A 20,721-nucleotide genomic window follows, 5' to 3' on the forward strand; every position below is an offset into this window, starting at 1 on the left:
GTCTACTGTAATTGAAAAAATTTAGCTGGCCAAGATGTAGGCATAGGTAGATACACTTTGCCTCCTCGCACAACCAAAAGGACAACAATAAATTTTTTAAAAAAAACAGAACTGCCAGAAAATCAAACTGTATAGAAGTTTGACAGCCAAGGAGTTAAAGAAGAAACATTCATCCAGACCTGTAAGAGGGGCAGAGACTGACAGTCAGGGCAGAGAGGACTCACGGTGGCTGGCAAACTGGGCGGCCCCACATTTGCATGCAGATAAAATGGAGGAACAGCTGGAGAGTGAGACAGATCATGCAATCCAGGGTTCAAGTGTGGGAAAAGAAAGCCTCAAAACCCCTAGAGGTAAAAACCTGTGAGGATTGTGGCAGCAGGAGAAACTCCCAGCCTTATAGGAGAGTCTTTTGGAGAGAACCACAGGGTCCTAGAATGTACAAAAACCCACCCACCTGGGAATCAGCACCAGAAGGGCCTGATTTGCTTGTGGATAGTGGGCGAAGTGACTGAAAGCTGGCTAAGAACCAAGTAAGCAGTACTGTTCCCTCTCAGACCCCTCCCCCACACATAGCATCACAATGCAGTGACCTGGGTTGCCCCTCCCTGGCGAATACCTAAGGCTCTGCATCCCCAATGTAACAGGCACACTGAGACAAAGAAATATGGGCCAAATGAAAGAACAGATCAAAGCTCCAAAAATAGAACTAAGTGATGAACAGATAGCCAAACAAAACATTGATAACCTGCAGACTCACTGAATTGGTTGAGTATGGTTGCAAAATGAAGGGAAAAGCGAAGGCTATACAACATGAAATAAAGAAAAATATACAGGGAACCAACAGTAAAAGGAAAGAAACTGGAACTCAAATTACAATTGGGAGCAGAAGGAAGAGATAAACATTCAACCAGAGCAGAAGAAAAAAACAAGAATTCAAAAAAAGGAGGAGAGGTTAGGAACCTCTGGGACAATTTTAAATGATCCAACATCCAAATCATAGGGGTGCCAGAAGGAGAAGAAGAAGAGCAAGAAATTGGAAACTTCTTTGAAAAAAATAATGAAGGAGCACTCCCCCAATCTGGCCAAGGAAATAGACTTCCAGGAAGTCCAGGAAGCTCAGAGTCCCAAAGAAGTTGGACCCCAGGAAGCACACACCAAGGCACATCATAATTAAGTTACCCAAGATTCAAGATAATGAGAGAATCTTAAAAGCAGCAAGAGAAAAGGAGACAGTTACTCACAAAGGAGTTTCCATAAGACTATCAGCTGATTTCTCCAAAGAAACCTTGCAGGCAAGAAGGGGCTGGCAAGAAGTATTCAAAGTCATGAAGGGCAAGGACCTATATCCAAGATTACTCTCTCCAGCAAAGCTATCATTTAGAATGGAAGGGCAGATAAAGTGCTTCCAGATAAGGTCAAGTTAAAGGAGTTCATCATCACCAAGACCGTATTATATGAAATGTTGAAGGGACTTATCTAAGAAAAGGAAGGTCAAAAACTGTGAACAGTAAAACAGAGGGGAGCAGGAGGGGGAAGAATGGGGGAAAAGGTACAGGGAGTAAGCAGCATAAATAGTAGGTACAAAATAGGCAGGGGGAGATATAGGAAATGGAGGAGCCAAAGAACTTATATATATGACCCGTGGACATGAACTAACGGGGAGAATGCTGGGGGGTGGGGTAGTGTAGGGTGGAGGGGAATAAAGGGGAGAAAAGAAATGGGACAACTGTAATAGCATAATCAAAGCTATTCATGTGCATAATCAATAGTATAATAATAATTTATATTAAAAAAGAAAAATTAAATAAAAATGAATAATAGCAAGAAAGACATTTGCTTCGATTACTGATGAATTGAGGAATATGGTGACTTGAACTCACTGTGACTGAAATCAATATTCTAGGCCAGCTTGTACAAATAGAGAAGGTAGGTAGATAATTAGAACATAAAAATAGTGGTCCTGCCCAGTAAAACTTCCTTTGATAATGACAGTGGTCTATATCTGTGCTGTCCAATATGGTAACCACTGGCCACATGTAATTACTTAGCACTTGAAATGTGACTAGTGTAATTGAGGATCTGAAATTTTAATTAATTTATATTTAAATTTAAATAGCTATGTGACTGGTGTCTACTGTACTCGATAATGCAAGTTAGAAGTTGCAAGTGAACCCAAATATTGGCATTGAAAAGGTAAATAGAGGTTATAGTTGCAGATAACACTCATTCTAATACTTGGTCCTACCCATAGTTAAGATAGCAAAAGAACCTAAGAAAACCAGGATCACTAGGGAAGCATACCACTCATCTTTGCCTTCTCCAGGACTTGTTTTGCCCATCACTGGATGACCCTCTAGAAGCCTGGCCCCCAAGAAGCTCCTGCCTCCTGTGGACTTGGCTGCTGGAATTGGAAAGAGCTCTGCAGAGCCAACTGCTGCTGTTCAGCAGATGTGAGCTTTGGAATTGAACATGCAATGGGTGTTTCCGCTATAGACTTTGATGAGCTCAGGGCCCCAGAATGCCATATGTAGAGCTTTGGGCATCAACCAAGATTGTCTTGAGCTGGATGCTACAGAGGACACTCCAGGGAGCTATTTCAGAGACTCTGGTGCTATAAGGGCTTTTTGCTGCTTTGTCTATGGGTAACAGTAATGAATCTCCGGAGGTCAGAGTAGAGAGATAATAGTAATAGATCATTGGTAGGCTATTGCAAATTTAACTAGAATGGCAACAGACCTATTCTTAGGTCAAACCTCTCCTCTTTTCTGATGTCTTTCCACCGTGTACCCCTGTCCTTTCCCTTGTTCCTGGATAGTAATTTTTGTCCCATGTAGAAAACTAAAGGAATATGATCAAAATTGTTCTGATGGGAGGAAGGGGTGCATAACCTTGTGAATATATAGCATTGCATTCCTGGGTGCTTTTGTGAGCTTATTGGAATTTTCTTCTCCTTTGTTGAATAAAACTTCTTTAGCAGTTCTAACAGTATTTTTGTAAATGGACAAACTCATCTTAAAATATTTTTCTCTACATATAAGTAGCTAAATGTAGAAATACCTTAGGAGAGTCTACTTACTGGTAGAAGACATCTGGGCCCTCTGACCTTTGTCAGTGACAGATAAGCTGGTTGTAAAAAGGTGCAGGCATCTACCAGCCTATTGGTTTCAGAGTGACTGCTGAGCTCTACTACAAGCATATCAGCGAAAGCAGTATAAGGGTGAGATGAGGTCTGAAATAGTAGTCTCACCACTTGCTAGGAGTTGCCTAGGAGCTGTGTATTTAATAAGAGCAAATCCAGAGTCAAGTTTTAACTCCCACTTGTCTTAATGGGGTGATCAAATATGGATTCATTTTTCTAAGCCTTAGGCATATGAATTAAAGGGATTTTTTCCTTGATGAAAGAAATCCTAGTTGGTCCAATATCTGGAAGATCTTTCCTAGAGATTGACAAGGCTAGAATAATTTGAAAGTAAAACAAAAATATGAAAATAAATATCTTAACCTATCTAAGACTTATCACACTGAGAGAAATCTGCTATGCCAAGTATAGCCCTTCCTCTCCTAGACTATAAGTGCCTGTTAAATAGAGCTTGTGTTTCCCGTTTCTGTTTTCCTCATGGTGTGCAAAACATTCAATAATTGTGGACATAGTTAATGTACATCCACACTCATGTGACAGTACCAGCCTTCCAACCAGCTGATTTCCACCTAGACAAGAGAGGTGAAGAAGTGGGGTGTTAAAGCCCCCAAATCCGAAGATTTTCATCAGTGTTGAACTATGCTCTTCTTTACTTCTTAGAATAAGATAAGTATCCATCTTGTAAGGGAACTGTCTCTGAAATTAGAAAGAAAGGCCAGATATTTTACGAATAGTGGAACTGAGGCCCCCAGCTAGCTGTAACAGCTTGCTCCACATCTCACTGGAAGACTCCCTTAGGACCAATATTGATTCCAAATTCCTGGGCCAATTTAATCATATCACCCTTGCTCATGGATGTTTTGTATTTGGTTATGTGTTGTCTTCAATTTACTTGGAACCACTTACAGATGATTCTTGTCTTCTAACCTAAAAATAGCTGATCTATCAGGAAATGAGTAGATATATCTGAAATTATTTAAGGGTTCTAAATAAATAAATTTGATGTTTATCTCTTTATATTTTTGTTTCCTGCTTTGGTGGTTAGGATAAAGTAAGAGATAAATAAAAGACTATTTTTAAAAACTATTATGATCACTGGGGACTTTTTCAAAAACATTTTTACTTTCAGTATCCCTGATCCTTCAATGTCCCATCCAACATTTCAAGTATTTTAACTAGGAATTATTAAATAGTTGGATTCATTTTAGCACTTTCTGATCAAATGAACTCCCAGCTCCATTTGTCTTGTAGCTCTAGGGCAGTATACATGATCCTGTCTCTACAATGAGAGGAAAAAACACCATGATTTTGAGTGTACATGAACATAATGTATGTGTGGAAGGGAGAAAGATGGTGTTTAGACTGGTATGCCTCAGGGTGACAAAAGAGAGCTCTATAGTCCAGAGGCTGGAAGAACAGTGTCTCCTTCCCAGATCGATTCATGGTTTAGCTTTTTCTTTACTACCTTCCACTCCCCTTCTTGGTATAAGCAAGGACATTTTCTTATTCGTGATACCATTTACTCCAATAAAGACAAACAAAAAGTTAGAAGCCCTATGATTAGTAGTTATTTTTAATATGTAACTTGGTGCCATGGGGCTATTTCCAAGGATATGTATATGTTATCAACTCACTGTGTGACACTGAGCAAGTAGTTTCCCCTTTCTTGGACTTGGTTACCCAGTTGTAAAATAAGGAGTTTGGGAGTAGGCTGTCTTCCAAGATCCTTCTATCCTATGGTATCCTAAGAAATGGTGATTATATTTCTGAAAAGAATTTAATAACATTTTTTTAAATACAATTAACAAGATAAATTTAGAGTAAGAAAGGAAATTAGAAACCATATGGAGAAAAAAGATAATTCATCCTACAGTTGCGGCACTTGACCATTAAATGTAACTCAATGCTGCCTGGCAATGAAGGCACTCTGTGATTAGGACATAGTCCTTGTATAAACTCATTTCCACAAGGTGCCATGCTACTATGACACAATCCTTTCAAGGACTCCCCATCTTGTACACATCAATGGGTGTTCCATGTTTTTCTCTCTATGTTTAATGTGCCATTATACTGCCTGCATGGCTCTGGTGACAAGAAGAAAGAGACTCTCTTTGGAAAAAAATACCTCATTCCTTACTGGAAAAACAGTGATTGGACTTCTCTACCACTTATTCCTTGGACTTGAAAAAGAAACCAGGCTGGAGAATTCTTTAAAATAAAATTGTTTTGGAAAGGCAAAAGGATTTAGATGTGCCAGTAAAGTAGAGCTATCTATGATTTCAAAGTTTAAAAATTAAGACTAGAGGCTGGCTATGGATGACTTGATCCCATGAAAGCCTCTGCTTGTTTCTTTCTATCCCTTATTCCTAATTGGTTTTCTGGCATTTGTATAGTGCTTTAACAGACATTGCATTTTCACATACTTTCTCATTGGTTTATGGTCTTATGCACTTGGTCTTTTTTGAAATATCTTTAGGGTAGTGTCAGAAAGGATGGCACAGTTAAGAATGGTGTGGGAAGGGAGGAAAGAAGAGGAAGATAGACTCAAATATTGAGCCAATGAGTTCAACATGAGACCGAAATGCAGCTATTATAGCTGCTGCTCAGGAACCTGGTAGCACACACCCTCACACACCATCTTAGACTAGTAATGTCAAAAATGAAGACAGGTGGAACATAAAGAACCCTGACACCAGCAGAAAGACCCCATTTTCTGTTGCTGACAGGATTGGGGTAGGAATGTACAATAATCAGAGAAATACATGAAGGGACATGAAATAGAAGAGAGTTCCCTTAAGTATACATCTTAGGTTCATCTCAGTATCACACAAAACTATGATCAGAACTCTTCATGTATGTGATTTCTTTCCTTGTATAAGTAACTTCAATTTTTAATTAAAAAAAAATGGACTTCTGGTCAAGATGGAAGCCTAGGTAGACATGCTTCACCTCCTCCCAAAACCATATAAAGAATTACAACTAAATCTCAAAACAAAAGCACCCAGAACCATCAGAAAATAGAGCTGTATGGAAGTCCAACAACCAGGGATTTAAAGAAGCCACATTCATCCAGGCAGGTAAGAGTGATAGAGTAACAGAGAAGGGCAGAGAGGTGTGGAGACATGGTATGGTGAAGAGAGGTGGTGGCAGTGAAAGAATGTATGACCCCACATTCACATATGGTGGATAAAAATTGGGAGGGATTCCTTGAGAGTGAGCCATCCCAGCCCCAGGCCAGACTGCACAGCCCAGGGTTCCAGCACTGAGGAGATAAGTCCCCATAACTCCTGGCTATAAAAATCAGTGGGGGTTGGGGCAGCAGAAGAAAGTGCCAGATTTTCAGGAGACTCAGCTGAAAGGGCCCACAGGACTTAGAACATACACCAGCCCACCCAGTCTGGAATTCAACACCAGGGCAACAGCTGGAAGGGGGCCAGTTACATACAGGAAGTGGGTGAAGTGACTGAAAACAAGGCGAGTGCCAGGCAAACCTCCAGAAGCGAGGCAGTGGCATTGTCCCTTCTCAAACTCTCCCCCAACACAGAGCCACAAAGTAGTGAAGTGGGTTGCCCCACCCTGGTGATTACCTAAGGCTCCACCCCACACAATTTACAGGTGCCTTTTCTATAATAGGGCACACTACTAAGACAGGGAGTCAAAGCAACTTTACCTGATACACAGAAACAACAGGGAGGCTGCCAAATTGAGGAGACAAAGAAATATGGCCCAAATGAAAGAACAGAACAAAACCCCAGAAAAATAATTAAACAAAATGGAAATAACCAACCTATCAAATGCAGAGTTCAAAACATTGGTGATCAGGATGCTCAAAGAACTCATTGAGTACGGCAACAACATAAAAGAAGAAGTGAAGATTACATTAAGTGAAATAAAGATAATCTACAAGGAACCAACAGTGAAAGGGAGGAAGCCAGGATTTAAATCAACAATTTGGAACATAAGAAAGGAATAACTATTCAACTAGAACAGCAAGACTAAAGAATTTCTTTTAAATGAAGATAGTATAATGACCCTCTGTGACATCTCCAAATGTACCAACATCCAAATTATAGGGATGCCAGAAAGAGAAGAAGAACAAGAAATTTACAAGTTATTTGAAAAAATAATGAAAGAAAACATCCCTTATTTGGCAAAGGAAATAGACATATAAGTCCAGGAAGCACAGAGAGTCACAAACAAGTTGGGCCCAAAGAGGACCACACCAAGACACATCATAATTAAAATGCCAAAGGTTAAAGATAAAGAGAGAATCTTAAAAGCAGCAAGAGAAAAACAGAGAGTTACCTACAAAGGAGCACCCAGTGGATTTCTGAAAAGAAAATTGCAGGCTAGAAGGGACTGGCAAGGAGTATTCAAAGTGATGAAAAGCAAGGACCTACAACCTAGATTACTCTATCCAGCAAAGCTATCATTTAGAATGGAAGGGCAGATAAAGTGCTTTCCAGACCAGGTAAAGCTGAAGGAATTCAACATCACCAAGCCATTATTACATGAACTGTTAAAGAGACTTGTTTAAGAAAAATGAGATCAAACCAATGAACCTTGAAAAGGCAACAAATTCACAACTATCAGCAACTGAATCTAAAAAAAAAAGAAAAACTAAACTAAACAAACAACCATAACAGGAACAGAATCATACGTATGGAGATCATTTAGAGGATTATGAGCTGGGGATGGGAAGAGGGAGAATGGGGGAAAAGGTGCGAGGATTAAGAAGTATAATTGGGTAGGTACAAAATTAACAGGGGGAGGTTAAGAATAGTATAGGAAATGGAGAAGCCAAAGAACATGTATGTATGCCACATGGACATGAACTAAGGTGGAGGACTGCTGGAGGAAAGGGGGTTACTTGGCAGAGGAGGGCAGGGGAAAACTTGGAACAATTGTAATAGCATAATCAATAATATATATTAAAAAGGAATTATATGATTCAAAAATGAGCTAAATGAGTTATAGGTTGCTCAAAGCTAGAAGAGCCCTTACATATAATCTAGCTCAAGTCTTTTATTGCATAGTGAATAAAACTCAGGACCAGAGAGGAGAAGAAGCTTTTCTGAGGACACCCAGCTAGTTAGTGGTTGTACTCTGTCCTTTATATGATATTATCTCTTCTGTATGAGCTTCTGTATGAGTTTTTGTGCATATTTTGAGTTTTGGAATCTTGATCATGAGAGTTGAAATAGATTCATGGCATGCTTTTGAGATATACAGAATTCTTTAGTTTCATTGGGATAATCTCTTTTTGATGTCTCTCTTACCCTTAATATTTTAAAACTTAGATGGCTCCTCATTTAAGTATGTTTTCTGTACTTAAATGCAACATGCCTCCATATTTCTAACCTGGTATCTTAAAATTCTGATAGGTATTAGAAAATGGAATTAGCCAAGCAGAATTATGGATAAGAATGTGCTCTCTTACTATTGCTGATTCTGTCATTCATCATGCTGACTGGAGTTAAACTGGGAAGAATCAGATTAGACATAGCTTGGGTAGACTAGTCTGGAAACCTTCTGTGTACCTGTTTGCTACAGCAGTTCCATCTACTTGCTCCATTTAAGTCCCTAACCACACCTATAGACTCCCCATCTGTAACAGCTTGTAGGTTCGTTGACTCCTTACCATAATGACAGCTAAGATCCTTTTAAGCTTCATTATCCGTGTTGGACCTGACAATTGGGCTTATTACTTGCCTTGCATTAATCTCATGAAGATCCTGGCACCTGTATTACTGAGGCTACTCTGGCCTGGAATCCAGCCATCCCTAATGTTCCTTTCATGACCATCTATTAACTCCTTGATCTCTCTCTCTCTCTCTCTTCTCTCTTTATACTGACTTCTGCTCCCTCACCTGGCACATCTAAATTATTTTCCAAGTCTATACAGGACACTTTGCATTGTTCCTGAAATGTAACATCTCCTTTTTATTTGTATTTTCTGCACCCTAAATCAAATCTTGGCCTCTCACCCCTGAACATTGTCTCCTAACCTATTTCCCTACCTCTGATTCTTCCACTCTCACTGGCCCTAATGTTCTAATCATAGCATTCCTCTACCCAAAACCCTTAAGTATGTTTCTGAGTTAAGATTTGGATGGCCTCCACAACATAGCTCTTATCTTTTAGCCATATCTTCTTGTGTGTACCTGACATTTTAGTCAAATGCCTACTATTTCCTTAATTCTCCCCCATATTATCTTACCATTCAACATTATCATCTAATCAACTTTTACAGAGTATGTATCATGTTCTAAGCACTCTCTGAGCTAAGCCTTGTTGAGTTGGAGGGCACTAAATCTGAGATTATCAGATATGTAGAAGTAATGCTTATATAAAGTGATGAACACAAAGGAGATCAAAGTTCTTTGGGAACGCAAAGAAGGGAAGAAACTAATTTTGATGTGGGGGGAATCAAGGAAGGTATCAATGAAAAATTGAGGGAATAGGAGAGGGAGGTGAAGAGGAGGTTAGGTAGGGGAGAAAGGGAAGAAATAGGGGAAAGGGGGAACGTTAGGGAAGGCATCCTAGGCAGAGAGAATATCAAGTTCAAGAAGCCTGAAAACAAAAGATGATCTAGTATATTAAGGGATCAGAGAAGGTTAGAATATTTGGGGAGTATAGAAGGCAAACAGAATGAAAGGAGAATACAGCTTGAGAGGCTGAGAGATTGAGAATGGCATTAAATGCAAGGCAAAACAAAAATATTTAAAGCAAGCTCTCAGGCCTATGATTCTATAGCCATTGTTTACAGAATAGACTAGAGCGCAGAGACTCGTGGCCTCCAATGAAGTTCCTTAAGCCTGGAAAGCCTTTCTTTCCTCTGTACTTCCCCATATGTTCCTGCTGAAAGACCATTTTTCAAGGTCATCTCAAATGTTGCCTCTCTTTCACTGTGTTATTCATTTGTCAGAATTTGTCTATGACTTGTTTTTCTCAATATACTCTGAACACCTTGAGAATATGGATCTAGTATCATTCACCTGTCTTTTCTGCTGCAGTGTGTGATACTATCATGACCACAAGTAGAATCTACTCAGTTGTTGAATTAATTTAAACTGGTATTCCAGAGATCATCACTACTCCAGTCCCAAAGGTTATGTTGTTGAAGGTTCACAGGCAGAAACATGATTTATTTTTATGCCTTGCTTTTTCTTCCAGTTGGAAAAAGCCAAGGACAGCCCCCAACACAATTGTTGGTGGGGGTCACCTAGACTCGGAGACCTGAGGCTTAAAAGGCCTTGGGAAAGAGCATAGCAGCCTACTGGGACAGGAGCCTTGAGCCCTCTTCAGGCCCAACCAAAGGGTAGGACAAGTAGGAGGGGTGCTTTTCTAGCTTAACTGAGCATTTCCTGGCTTCATGCTAATGTTATTTCAGTGCCATTACACTGCATGATTTACCATGATCAGCAAAGCAATTTGTTGTACATTATCCAAAAAGTGCTAATCGATTTTAGCTCAAAATAGATTTTAAAAACTTCACAAAAGTTGTCCTAAAATGCTGATTAGTGGGGAAAAGCTAAAGCTAACCTAGAGTTGTTTTTGCATTATAGCTATAAAAAATTATAATCCTCCCAATTCATTTTTATAAACAGCTAAGGTATAAATAAATGAAAATATGGTAAAATATATGCCTTTAGCTTGTCTCATTTAGAGATGAGAGTTGGAGTCATAGGAAAGGACTAAGGGATTGTCTGTTTATGGTTTAGCTTTCTAATTTTGTAGAACACAGTCCCAAATAATTGATCATTATTAAGTTAATATCTATGATACATAGTTTTCCCTTTTAAAAAAAGTGGGAACTACCCTGACTGGAGTGGCTCAGTGGATTGGGCATCATCCTGCAAACTGAAAGGTTGCCACTTAAATTTCCAGTCAGGGTACATGCCTAGGTTGCGGGCCAGGTCCCCATTTGGGAGTGTGCATACAAAAGCCTACCAAGTGATGTTTCTCTCCCTCTCTTTTCTCCTCCCTTCCCCCTCTCTCTATAAATAAATAAATAGCCCTGGCTGGTGTGGCTCTGTGGATGAAGTGCCGGACTGAGAAGCGAAGGGTCACTGGTTCAATTCCCAGTTGGGGCACATGCCTGGGTTGTGGGCCAGGTCCCCTGTAGGGGGCATGCAAGAGGCACCCACACCTTGATGTTTTTTTCCTTCTCTTTCTTCCTCTCTTTGCTTCTCTCTAAAAATAAGTAAGTAAATAAATAAAATCTTAATAAATACATAAAGCTTTAAAAATTAAAAATGGGAGCCTCATAGAGCCAACCATACAAGGTTATTATAAGGACAAAATGAGATAATTTCTGTAACTGTATGCAGCCTACCACCTAGGGGGTACATTCATTCCCTTTTCGCCCTTTCCCAACTCAAGCTCCCATACCATTCTGCACCTCTTCTTTATCTCTTGCCAAAGTGTATTTCCTCTTTTATCAACCCCATAAGATTCTGTTTACTTCAAAGCCATAAATTCTGGGTGCTTGTTCAGATTTTCTATTAAAGGGAATTTATGTTCTTATGGAAATAACATCCCAGAGTAAAGTTACAACAGCACTAACATGTTCCCTGGCATAGTATTCTTATCCTATCTGACAAGACTAGATAATTCCTGATACTTAAATATATTGCTCCTATATATATTTTATGGTACTCTACTTTTTACTAATAATCAATACTTGTCTGAGGCAGCTGTTTTTTATTTCATTACTTGAAAGGGAGTGAAGTACAGATCAGTAACATATGGAAATTTATGTTTCAACAGCCTTTTTTGGGCCAGGGGTTGGAAATATTAAAAATTATAGAAAAACCATTTTGCATTTTAAGAAAAAAACACCCAGTCTTTTGGTCAGGAAACTTGGGCTCCTTTCATAGATCTAGCATTATGTTATTTTGTGATGTTATTTTATTTTGTTTCCCTGTGACTTGGTCTTCCTGGTGATAAAAACAAACTTCCTTGTATTTAACTTTAAGCATAAGGGACAAGACACGAAATCATTGAAATTTACAAATAATTTTCCCCTTCTCAAGTCCCTGCCAAGATGGAATTAGTGGAGGTTTAAAAAGAAGTAAAATGATACCTGAAGTTCTACTGAGTCTCTTAAAAAGAAAGATGCAATCCATGATTCCATCTGATTCATAGGGTCCTCTCAGAGGCAGAGCTTCAGCCATCTGAACTTTCCATTCAGTTCCACCAGAAATGAGCTCTCCTTGTCAAGGGAGGGAGACTTTAATATGCTAGCACTCCCTTCTACCTTTTAGAAATCTACAGCCCTTCTTTCTGTACAAATACAACAAATAAGCATCTCTCTCTCCTTTCCCTAGTACCTGTGGTTTATTGGCTACTCTGAAATTAGATATTGTATAAAATGAGAAAAATGGAGCAATTCTTATATATGAATATTAGGAGAAACCCAGGATCATCTAATATTTTAAAAGACTGAATGATTGCCTAATATGTACTTCTTATTTTACAGATAAGGAAATAGGCCTAGGTAGGTAAAAATATCATGTATATTGAACTATGTAAAATTGTGTCTGCTTACTACTTTTTGTTCCCTCAATGTTGTACCTACCTTTTATAGTAGATGCATGTATTAGGAGAAGCGAGTATACAATTGAGACCCTTTTAGTAGCTGCTTCGCCATCACTAGTCTGTGCTTTTTTAACACAGAAATGGATAGTTGGCTGAGGAGATGGTCTAGGAAGAGGGAAATTAGGAAGGATAGGGATTTACAGATGTTGTAGTGGGTATATGGTAGACACTTCATCTATGGTAGTCTTGACTTCTATCATTTTGTATATACCTATCACCTAGGTAGGTGACCAGGAGATAAGAGGCTATAGACATGTGTTCTATGCTGTAAAATGTCAAATGATGCTGTGACTTTTTCATAAATTTCAGATATTCTTTGTAGTCCATCTTAAAATTCTTCTGTGGACTTGGAGGTATACTTATCAGTACCAGAGTTAAAGTCATAAAAGTAAAGAAACCAAAGAATGAATTTGTCTATATCTTCATCCTTAGCAGTCAAATTTTAAGGCACAGAGAATATCTGAATGTGATATATATGTGTGTGGGCATGTATGAATTGGCTTGTTCTTTAAGAGCTTCAGATCACCTGAAGTAGAAATGAAGCAAACAGAAATAAAGCCAATCTCCACAAGAACACACCCCTTAACCCCAGGTTGCTCTGGACTGCACTTTGCGTTCTTTGTAATTGGACAGCCATGCTTAAGTTAAGTGGGTTACTATCTAGAAGAAGGTGTAAGTTTGCCTGCTTCCTCACATTTCACTTTTGAATAGTCTGGTGGCTTAGAAGGGATAGAAGGATCTAAGATGTATGAATGAAGTGTGAGTTTCCAAATTGACTTACACCATAGTTATAAACAATGAAACAAAAACAATAGCAGTAATGAAGCCACTCTGGAAACAGGTAAATTCCAGTGAGCCTTATAAGACCTCTCGAGCTGAAATAACCTGAAAACAGAGAAAAACAAGTTTAATGATTGATATATATCTGAAATGTGCAGGTTGGACAACACTTGGACTTGGAATGAAACAATAAGAGGTTACATTCATGGATAACCAACAAGATAAGGCTGTTGTTGCCTCAGCCAATGGAGAAAACACTCTGATTAATGGGGTCAAAGAAAATGGTAAGGGAATTTAATTATAGTACATAATGTCTCTCCCAGCATAGATTTTTAGTATCCACAATGTTTGGGTGGGTTCAATCTAGAATGCCTCTGAGATCTTTGTTAATCCTAAACTTTATTCTGTCACATCTCTAACTGGGCTAGAAGGGTCTCTAAGACATATCTAATTCAACCACTTTGCTCTCTCAAATCATCTCTGTCAAATGAATAGTTAAGTTCTTCAAAATTCCTAGTAAATTAGAAATATGCTCTGATGTGAGTTTTGGAACATCTAGATTTAGTATGAGCTTTCAGAACAGAAGTCTTAAGAATAAGACTGAGCCTCATAACTCAGAACAATGAATATCCCATCTGAGCATTTTCTTACCCTGAAAGCCTTGACTTTCCCATTGATCATGCACTCAGTCCAATTCTTTCCCCATTTTTGAGGAAAGTCCCTGTCTGAATAAAAAGTTGAACCTTAAGAAATGTTTCTTACTCACATGAATAGATGATTAAAATCAAGGTTGTTCTTTAACTTTGTAATTTCTTGTTCTAAAGCTAGAGGAACTGAGGCTTAGCTTATATAATAAGATCAAGTACCAGAAACTGACCATGGGAAAGAGAGTTAATGAATATGGTTTAAGACCTTTAATTTTATTCCTGTCATTTTTTCCCTTTTCTCTAGATTCAGACAACCAGGATATGGCAATGAAGTCATTTGCAGCTCTAGAGGCTGCTGCACCTGTCCAGCCTATACCAGTGGTTCAAAAAGAGACCCTGATGTATCCCAGGGGTCTCTTGCCTCTGCCCTCCAAGAAGCCCTGTATGCAGAGCCCTCCCTCTCCTTTAGGCCTGATTGAAGCACCTGAGCATGCTGCTAATAGTGCTTCTGTGAATGCCATCTCCCTTACATCTGGTGTTGGAAAAGGCCTGAACACATGGTCACTGCCCAATGAGTGTGAAAAAGCTTCATTTGCCATAATGGAGCCTGCAGGCATGTCAGCTCTGAATGGGGACTGCCTTATGCAGCCAAGTCGGACTTGCTTGGGCTGCTTCATGGAATCCAAGGATGCAATAGATCCTGAGCCTGGGATCAGTTTAAAAGTTGGTGATCTAAATAGGGATTATGAAACCTGTGCAGTCTCTGATATAGGGATTCAGTGTATTAATGCTGGAGAAAACATGAAATATGGAGAGCAGCTGCTCTCAGACCAGCTCCTGGGCTTCCCCCTACACAAATCAAGGGCGGGAGATAGACGAGAAGCCGAGAAACCTGACATCGACTTGGAGGATCCAGCTCAGAAAAGTTATTATGAGGCATTACTGTTAGATAAGTGCAACACAGAAGAGGCTTTACTGGCAAATTCCAATCAGGATTGGGGTTACTTTGAGACTTTCATTAGTGAGAGTAAAATTGAACTACTTGACCTCTGTTCCAAGAATGAGCTGTCTGTCAACCTATTCTCTGAAGAAGATGTGGATAACTACATGTTTGATGATGATGAGTCAACACTGGGCAGTGATGTCTGTTCCCTGAAAATTCGATATGAGTCCTTCCAGGACAATGTTCGAGATAAGACCACCCTTCTGATGCAGGAGGATGCCCAATTCAATTTCTTTCCCAGTGTCTTTACTACCTGCCCCAAGCGGGAGTCTAAGACTGGGACCCTGAAGCAGAGCAGCGATCTTTCCCAATTCAAGGTCCCTGACATGAGCATCATCTGGGGGGAAGAAGATAAAAATCTGGACAAGAAGAAAGGCAAAGAAGAAGGACAGGAAGACAAAGGTGTGGAGAAAAAAGATGGAAAGGATAATGGAGAAAAATCTGCCTTAAATAAACCATGCAGTGGGACTGAGGGAGGGCAATTTAAGAATCCAAAGCAGGGCCATCTTGCCAATTCCTTAGAGGCATCAGGGAATTTCAGTGATGACAGTTCCTTCATTGAGGTCTCTTATGATGCCATGGGGGAGATCAAAGACTGTAGCCGCTATATGGCTCGGGACAATAATTCTGGCAGCTCCTCTTCTCAGCAGAACTATGGTCTGCGAGCAAAAAGAAAAGTCAGGTACAGTGAAGATTATCTATATGATGTTGATTCACTAGAGGGTGAAAAAGTAAATGAGAGGAAGGAATGGCTGCCAGGTGGTTCCAAAGAGGAAGATGATGATGAATGGTGTCCCAAAAAAAGAAGAAAAGTAACCCGTAAAGAGCCCCCTGTAATTATCAAATACATTATCATCAATCGCTTTAAAGGTGAGAAGAACATGCTGGTGAAGTTGGGTAGGGTGGATGCTAGTGAGACAACAGTGAATTTGAGTGAGCATCAGCTAAACAAATATGCAAAGCTAGCACCCTTAAAGGGCTTCTGGCAGAAGAAGAAGAAGCAGAGAAACAGCAGCACAGAGTCCAGCAAGACACACTTATGCCCAAAGCAAAGCTTTGAATCAGGGAGCTTTGAGGTGTCATTTCTGCCACCTACACGCAAACGAAAATCTAAACTTGGCAACAGGCACAGGATTCAAAGAATCCCATCCATGGAAACTTCAGCAAGTAGTAAGCAAGTTTCATTCTGCAATGATCAGAGGCAAACTAGTAGTCATAAAGAAGATGGGAGCCTGAAAGGTACACTGAAATCTCCCAACTGTGCAAATGGATCACATTTAAATGACATCACAGGCCCAGACTCAGTGAAATTCAAAGTGCAAGATACAGAATTTAAGGGGCCAGAGAGAAGAGTGCTCAACAAAATCAAATTTAAAAGTGAAGCCAGATTAAAATCTAAGAAACTCAAAGCTGGGCAAGAAAACAAGCCAATTGTTCAAATGAGCCCTCTTTTGGAAGACCGATCCTCCAAGGATAATTTAAATAATGAGGCTGTTCCTGGGACCTCAAACAGTCCCCATTTATCTGAATTTCAGGAGGCAAAGGTTGCTAAGAGTTCTACCTTCCTACCAACAACCTGCTCTTCTGAAATGCCTCTATCATCTGCTAATGTTGCCACAAATATACCTGTTATACCTGGAGGATATCTGCAGACATTGTTAGATGCTTCTGACTTGTCAAATAATACTGGTATCTCATACTTCACTCACCATTCTCCAGAACAAAATGAAGGCAGCCTCCCCCAAACAGAAAAATCATTTGCACCTCTCCAGCCTTCTCAGGACTGTGTACTTTCCTCACCTTCTGAGTCTGAGCTACAGCAGTCATCCCCAAACTTCAAAATGGAATCAAGCGACTATGGGAATGTGTGGCCCAACAAGCCTACTTCTGGTCCTCAGAAATTCATAGCTGAAGTCTCAAGTGAGACAGCTCCAACCCAATCCAGTGAATATGGAGTCTCCCAGGTAGTGTCCATGGAAAATAACCTCACAGCTACACCATACAATCCAATCTGCCTCAATAGCGGTGGCAGTAGTTGCAACAAGGTCCTATATGCCTCTGTGCAAGACACCCATCTTGCATCTGATGACTCCTATCAATTATGTCACTTTAATAATGCAGAGATCTGCTTTCCTTTCCAACAGGGCCCAGTCAATATAGATGATGGCCAACTCTTCAGCTTTGATTCCATGGCTCCACTCTCTGTCAATTCGAGCAATTATTGCTCTTTAAGCTTGAAGTCCTGTGAAAAGGATGGTGATGATGATATCACAGATGACTTCCTGGCCCATTGCAGCCCCAAGCTGGTGATCCAGCAGAACACTGATGAAATAGCACCACTAAAGGAGTCCACTGACCTCCTGGATATCTCCAACTTCACTCCTGACAAATTTCGCCACTCTTCCCTCTCAGAGATGTCCCCACCTGACACCCCCAGTATTTCCCCTCAAATTACCAGATGTGAGAGTACAAAGACATTAGGAACTCTGAAAGGGTTCCAAGAGGGTGTCCCAGGACCACTAGGCAATGTGGAGAAGATCAAGTGGGACTGCAGTACACTTTCACAGCAAGTCCAAGTGGAGGAAGGATTTTCTTTAAATAACCATCAGTTTCAGTTCCATATGTTCAATGATGAGGATTCTGTCAGCCTGCTCCAAAAAACCCCTTGCGTATCAACTTTTAATGATCCATCTGGTCAAGTGAATACTAACAACAAAGTTTCAAAAGCAAGAAAGAAAAGTTCACCCAACAAGAGCGGGGCTATGAACCAAAGCTCTTCTCAGAAAAACACCAGGAAAAAATCCCCCAAAGCCACCAGCAAAGGGATTGAAAAGCCATCTGGTAAAACCTTCCGCCAGGTCTCTAAGTCAACAAAGAAAGGGAAATACATGGCTGCAATCAATGGAGAGAAAATGCAAATTGACATTGGCCACGGGGGAGGTCAAATCAACAGCATATCCTCCACAGGGAAGACACTGACTGAATGTATCCAACATGGTGATCCTGGGGCCTCTATGAAGATGCCAAGTCAGAAGGGACTTTCTGGAGATTGGGCTTTGGGGAAAGACAACAGCCCAAGCTGGAGCGACATGAGCATGGGCACCAACACCAACAACCTCCTAGATGATGACCAGCGGGAATTTCAAGAGCCTTCCTATATCTTGTCCAACATTGCCTCTGGTATGGCAGATGTGCAGAGATTCATGATGGCCTCCATAGAGCCCCTTTGGGAACCCATGCAGCACCATGGGGACCCCAACATATTCTATTCCCCTGAGTCCAATAGTCTAAAATTAAAAACACTCAAAATATTGGCTGGGACACCACAGGAATCTAAGAAAAAAGTCAACAACGGGTCACCAGGAGCCACTAAGAATCACAGGTCCACCAAGGGTGTGAGTAAAAGCAATGGGAAAGCAGCAATAGGCGATCCTGGTCGTGCAAACATGCCTGGTTATAATGAGGACTCTCGCTCTGCCTTCTTTGATAAAAAGTATAATAACCTGAGCACTTTAGGCAATAATGGACCAACACACAAAAAGTTATATCGTCACAAATCCAGCTCCAAGGCCCTGAGAGATGAGAAGTGTAAGGGAAAGCGCACGGAGCGAGAACAGGTCCACAAGGATGAGGCTGGGACAGCTTCTTTTGAAAAACTGAGGTAATACTGCACCAAAATGGCTGAGATGATGCACCCTTAGCTTTTCTACTGCCTGCTAAGCCTTCAGTCTGTCATTTTTCCCCTCTTGAAAGCAAAAGTTTGCATGAAAGAAACTGCCCAATTCCCTTATTTTACAAATTAAAAAAAAAAAGATTCAAGTGCATGAAAATCCCTATACCTTTAAGCCACCCAAAAGATAAGGTAATTTGGTTGTGTCTTGGCTAAGTACAAGCTCTAACAAAGCTACTTTTTCTGCTATTCAATATTAGTTTTTACTTATTGAGAAAATAGAACTAAAATGTGCTCTTGAGTAATCTTGGGGAAGGGAAGGGTTTTGCAGAGAGAAAATTTTCAACAGAAGAATTAAAAGCCAAGATCATTTAAGCAAAAAGAATGTAATTTGGAAAACAAAATTTCATCATTCAGCAAGTAGACATGCTTTCTAGTGCCCCCTGCTATTTGTATCTTTTTCTGTATTATATGACATCTACTATGATATAAAAAGATTTAGATTTTATGATCCCTTTGTGGGACATACAGTAAAACTAACTAAGATGGCATGAATTGTTTGGTTTTTCTGCAGGGATTCCGACTACAATCTCCTAAAAGCAGAAACAGCATTTTGGGTTTTACCTGTATTTGAAGAAGAGGCTCGCATTTTCCAGAAAGACATTTGATGTTTGTATTTTATTTCTTTCAAAATATGCCTTGTGGTATGTATGTTGACATGTAAGTGCTTAAAGAAAAGAATTTTAAAGTGTGGGAATAAGTCTTTGGAAACAAACTTTAATCTGATATTCTATGTAAAAGACTTTAAAAGTCACACAGTTGCACAAGTAGTTTATGCACTATTGCCCAAGGGGAAAAAAAGGAAAACATTGTGCCAAACTACAAACAAGTGACTCTATTGTATATATTTTTACTTCTATATCAACATTTGGTTGTGAGTATTTGGGGAGCTTGTCCCTGTTGATTTACTAGAAGCATTCCAGTGACTCTTGCTATTAACCACCCCCACCTTATGTGGATAGCACCTATAGATCACAGTGGAAAAATATGTTGTGCTACATAATTTACCAAAACTTAAAAGATACTGTTTGAAATGTGCCAAATTTCCTTACCTCATCTCACAGATTCACCCCACAGTTTAAAGATCATTAATGAATTTTTAAATATATATATGTGCATACATACATTATTTAAATGTTTTAAGCTCTACTGTCCTGTGTGGAAACATGAAGAATTAAACATGGCACAATAAAGGTTTGTTTGTTCCATTGCCTGAGGGTTAAAACATTGGAAAAGTCTGGAAGTCACAACAGCTAAGTCCATCAGGGACCCAAGCATATACATTTATAGAACCTTTTACAAGGAAATAAAACAGCTGATTTAAAGTTTGTTTTCTAAAAGCAAAATCTGTAGCTGAAAATTATTTAAAGTGCAAAGTTATATTGCTGATACTTTATATCTCAGTTTTATATATTTTATAATAGTCTGGAATAAATTATAAAATAACTATAAAATCAACGCTAATGATAAATGAAGTACATAGATTGCTTTTATTTATTTCCTACATGTTTTACTCCAGTTTTGTCAAAAGTGCACTCATATCATGGCTTTAGTTGTTCTTTAAGTGTTTAATCTTGCAATGCTAATGTTATTCAAAGAAAATGTTAAGACATTTCGGTACAATTGCTATGATATATATATCAGATCAACTAACGATTTATAGTAATGACTGATTTGGGCCATATATACTTAGTCTGAGGATGACTAGTATTTGATGCCACACACTAAACTTAAATTTCAATTTTTTTACATATATTTTTGAAATCACATTTTTTTATTCTGTCCCACCCCCTTTTTGTAAATTTCACAGCTCCAACAT

The 20,721-nt window shown here is 39.5% G+C and overlaps 1 protein-coding gene across 1 annotated transcript in view; it reads left to right on the forward strand.

Moving 5' to 3' along the window:
• Positions 1–19,510, forward strand: part of NEXMIF (neurite extension and migration factor) — a 216,412-nt gene extending 196,902 nt beyond the window's left edge. The window contains exons 2-4 of the mRNA XM_054579573.1: positions 13,681–13,806; positions 14,474–18,833; positions 19,417–19,510. Of these exons, the coding sequence (XP_054435548.1) occupies positions 13,728–13,806; positions 14,474–18,833; positions 19,417–19,510 (4,533 nt within the window). The 5' untranslated portion in view covers positions 13,681–13,727. The remainder of the gene's footprint in view (positions 1–13,680; positions 13,807–14,473; positions 18,834–19,416) is intronic.
• The last annotated feature ends 1,211 nt before the right edge of the window (positions 19,511–20,721 follow it).

This window comes from Pteronotus mesoamericanus, unplaced genomic scaffold (assembly GCF_021234165.1).
Source record: "Pteronotus mesoamericanus isolate MK-2021 breed Mesoamerican mustached bat unplaced genomic scaffold, CSHL_Meso_final contig_55, whole genome shotgun sequence".
In the NCBI taxonomy this organism is placed as follows: Eukaryota; Metazoa; Chordata; class Mammalia; order Chiroptera; family Mormoopidae; genus Pteronotus; species Pteronotus mesoamericanus.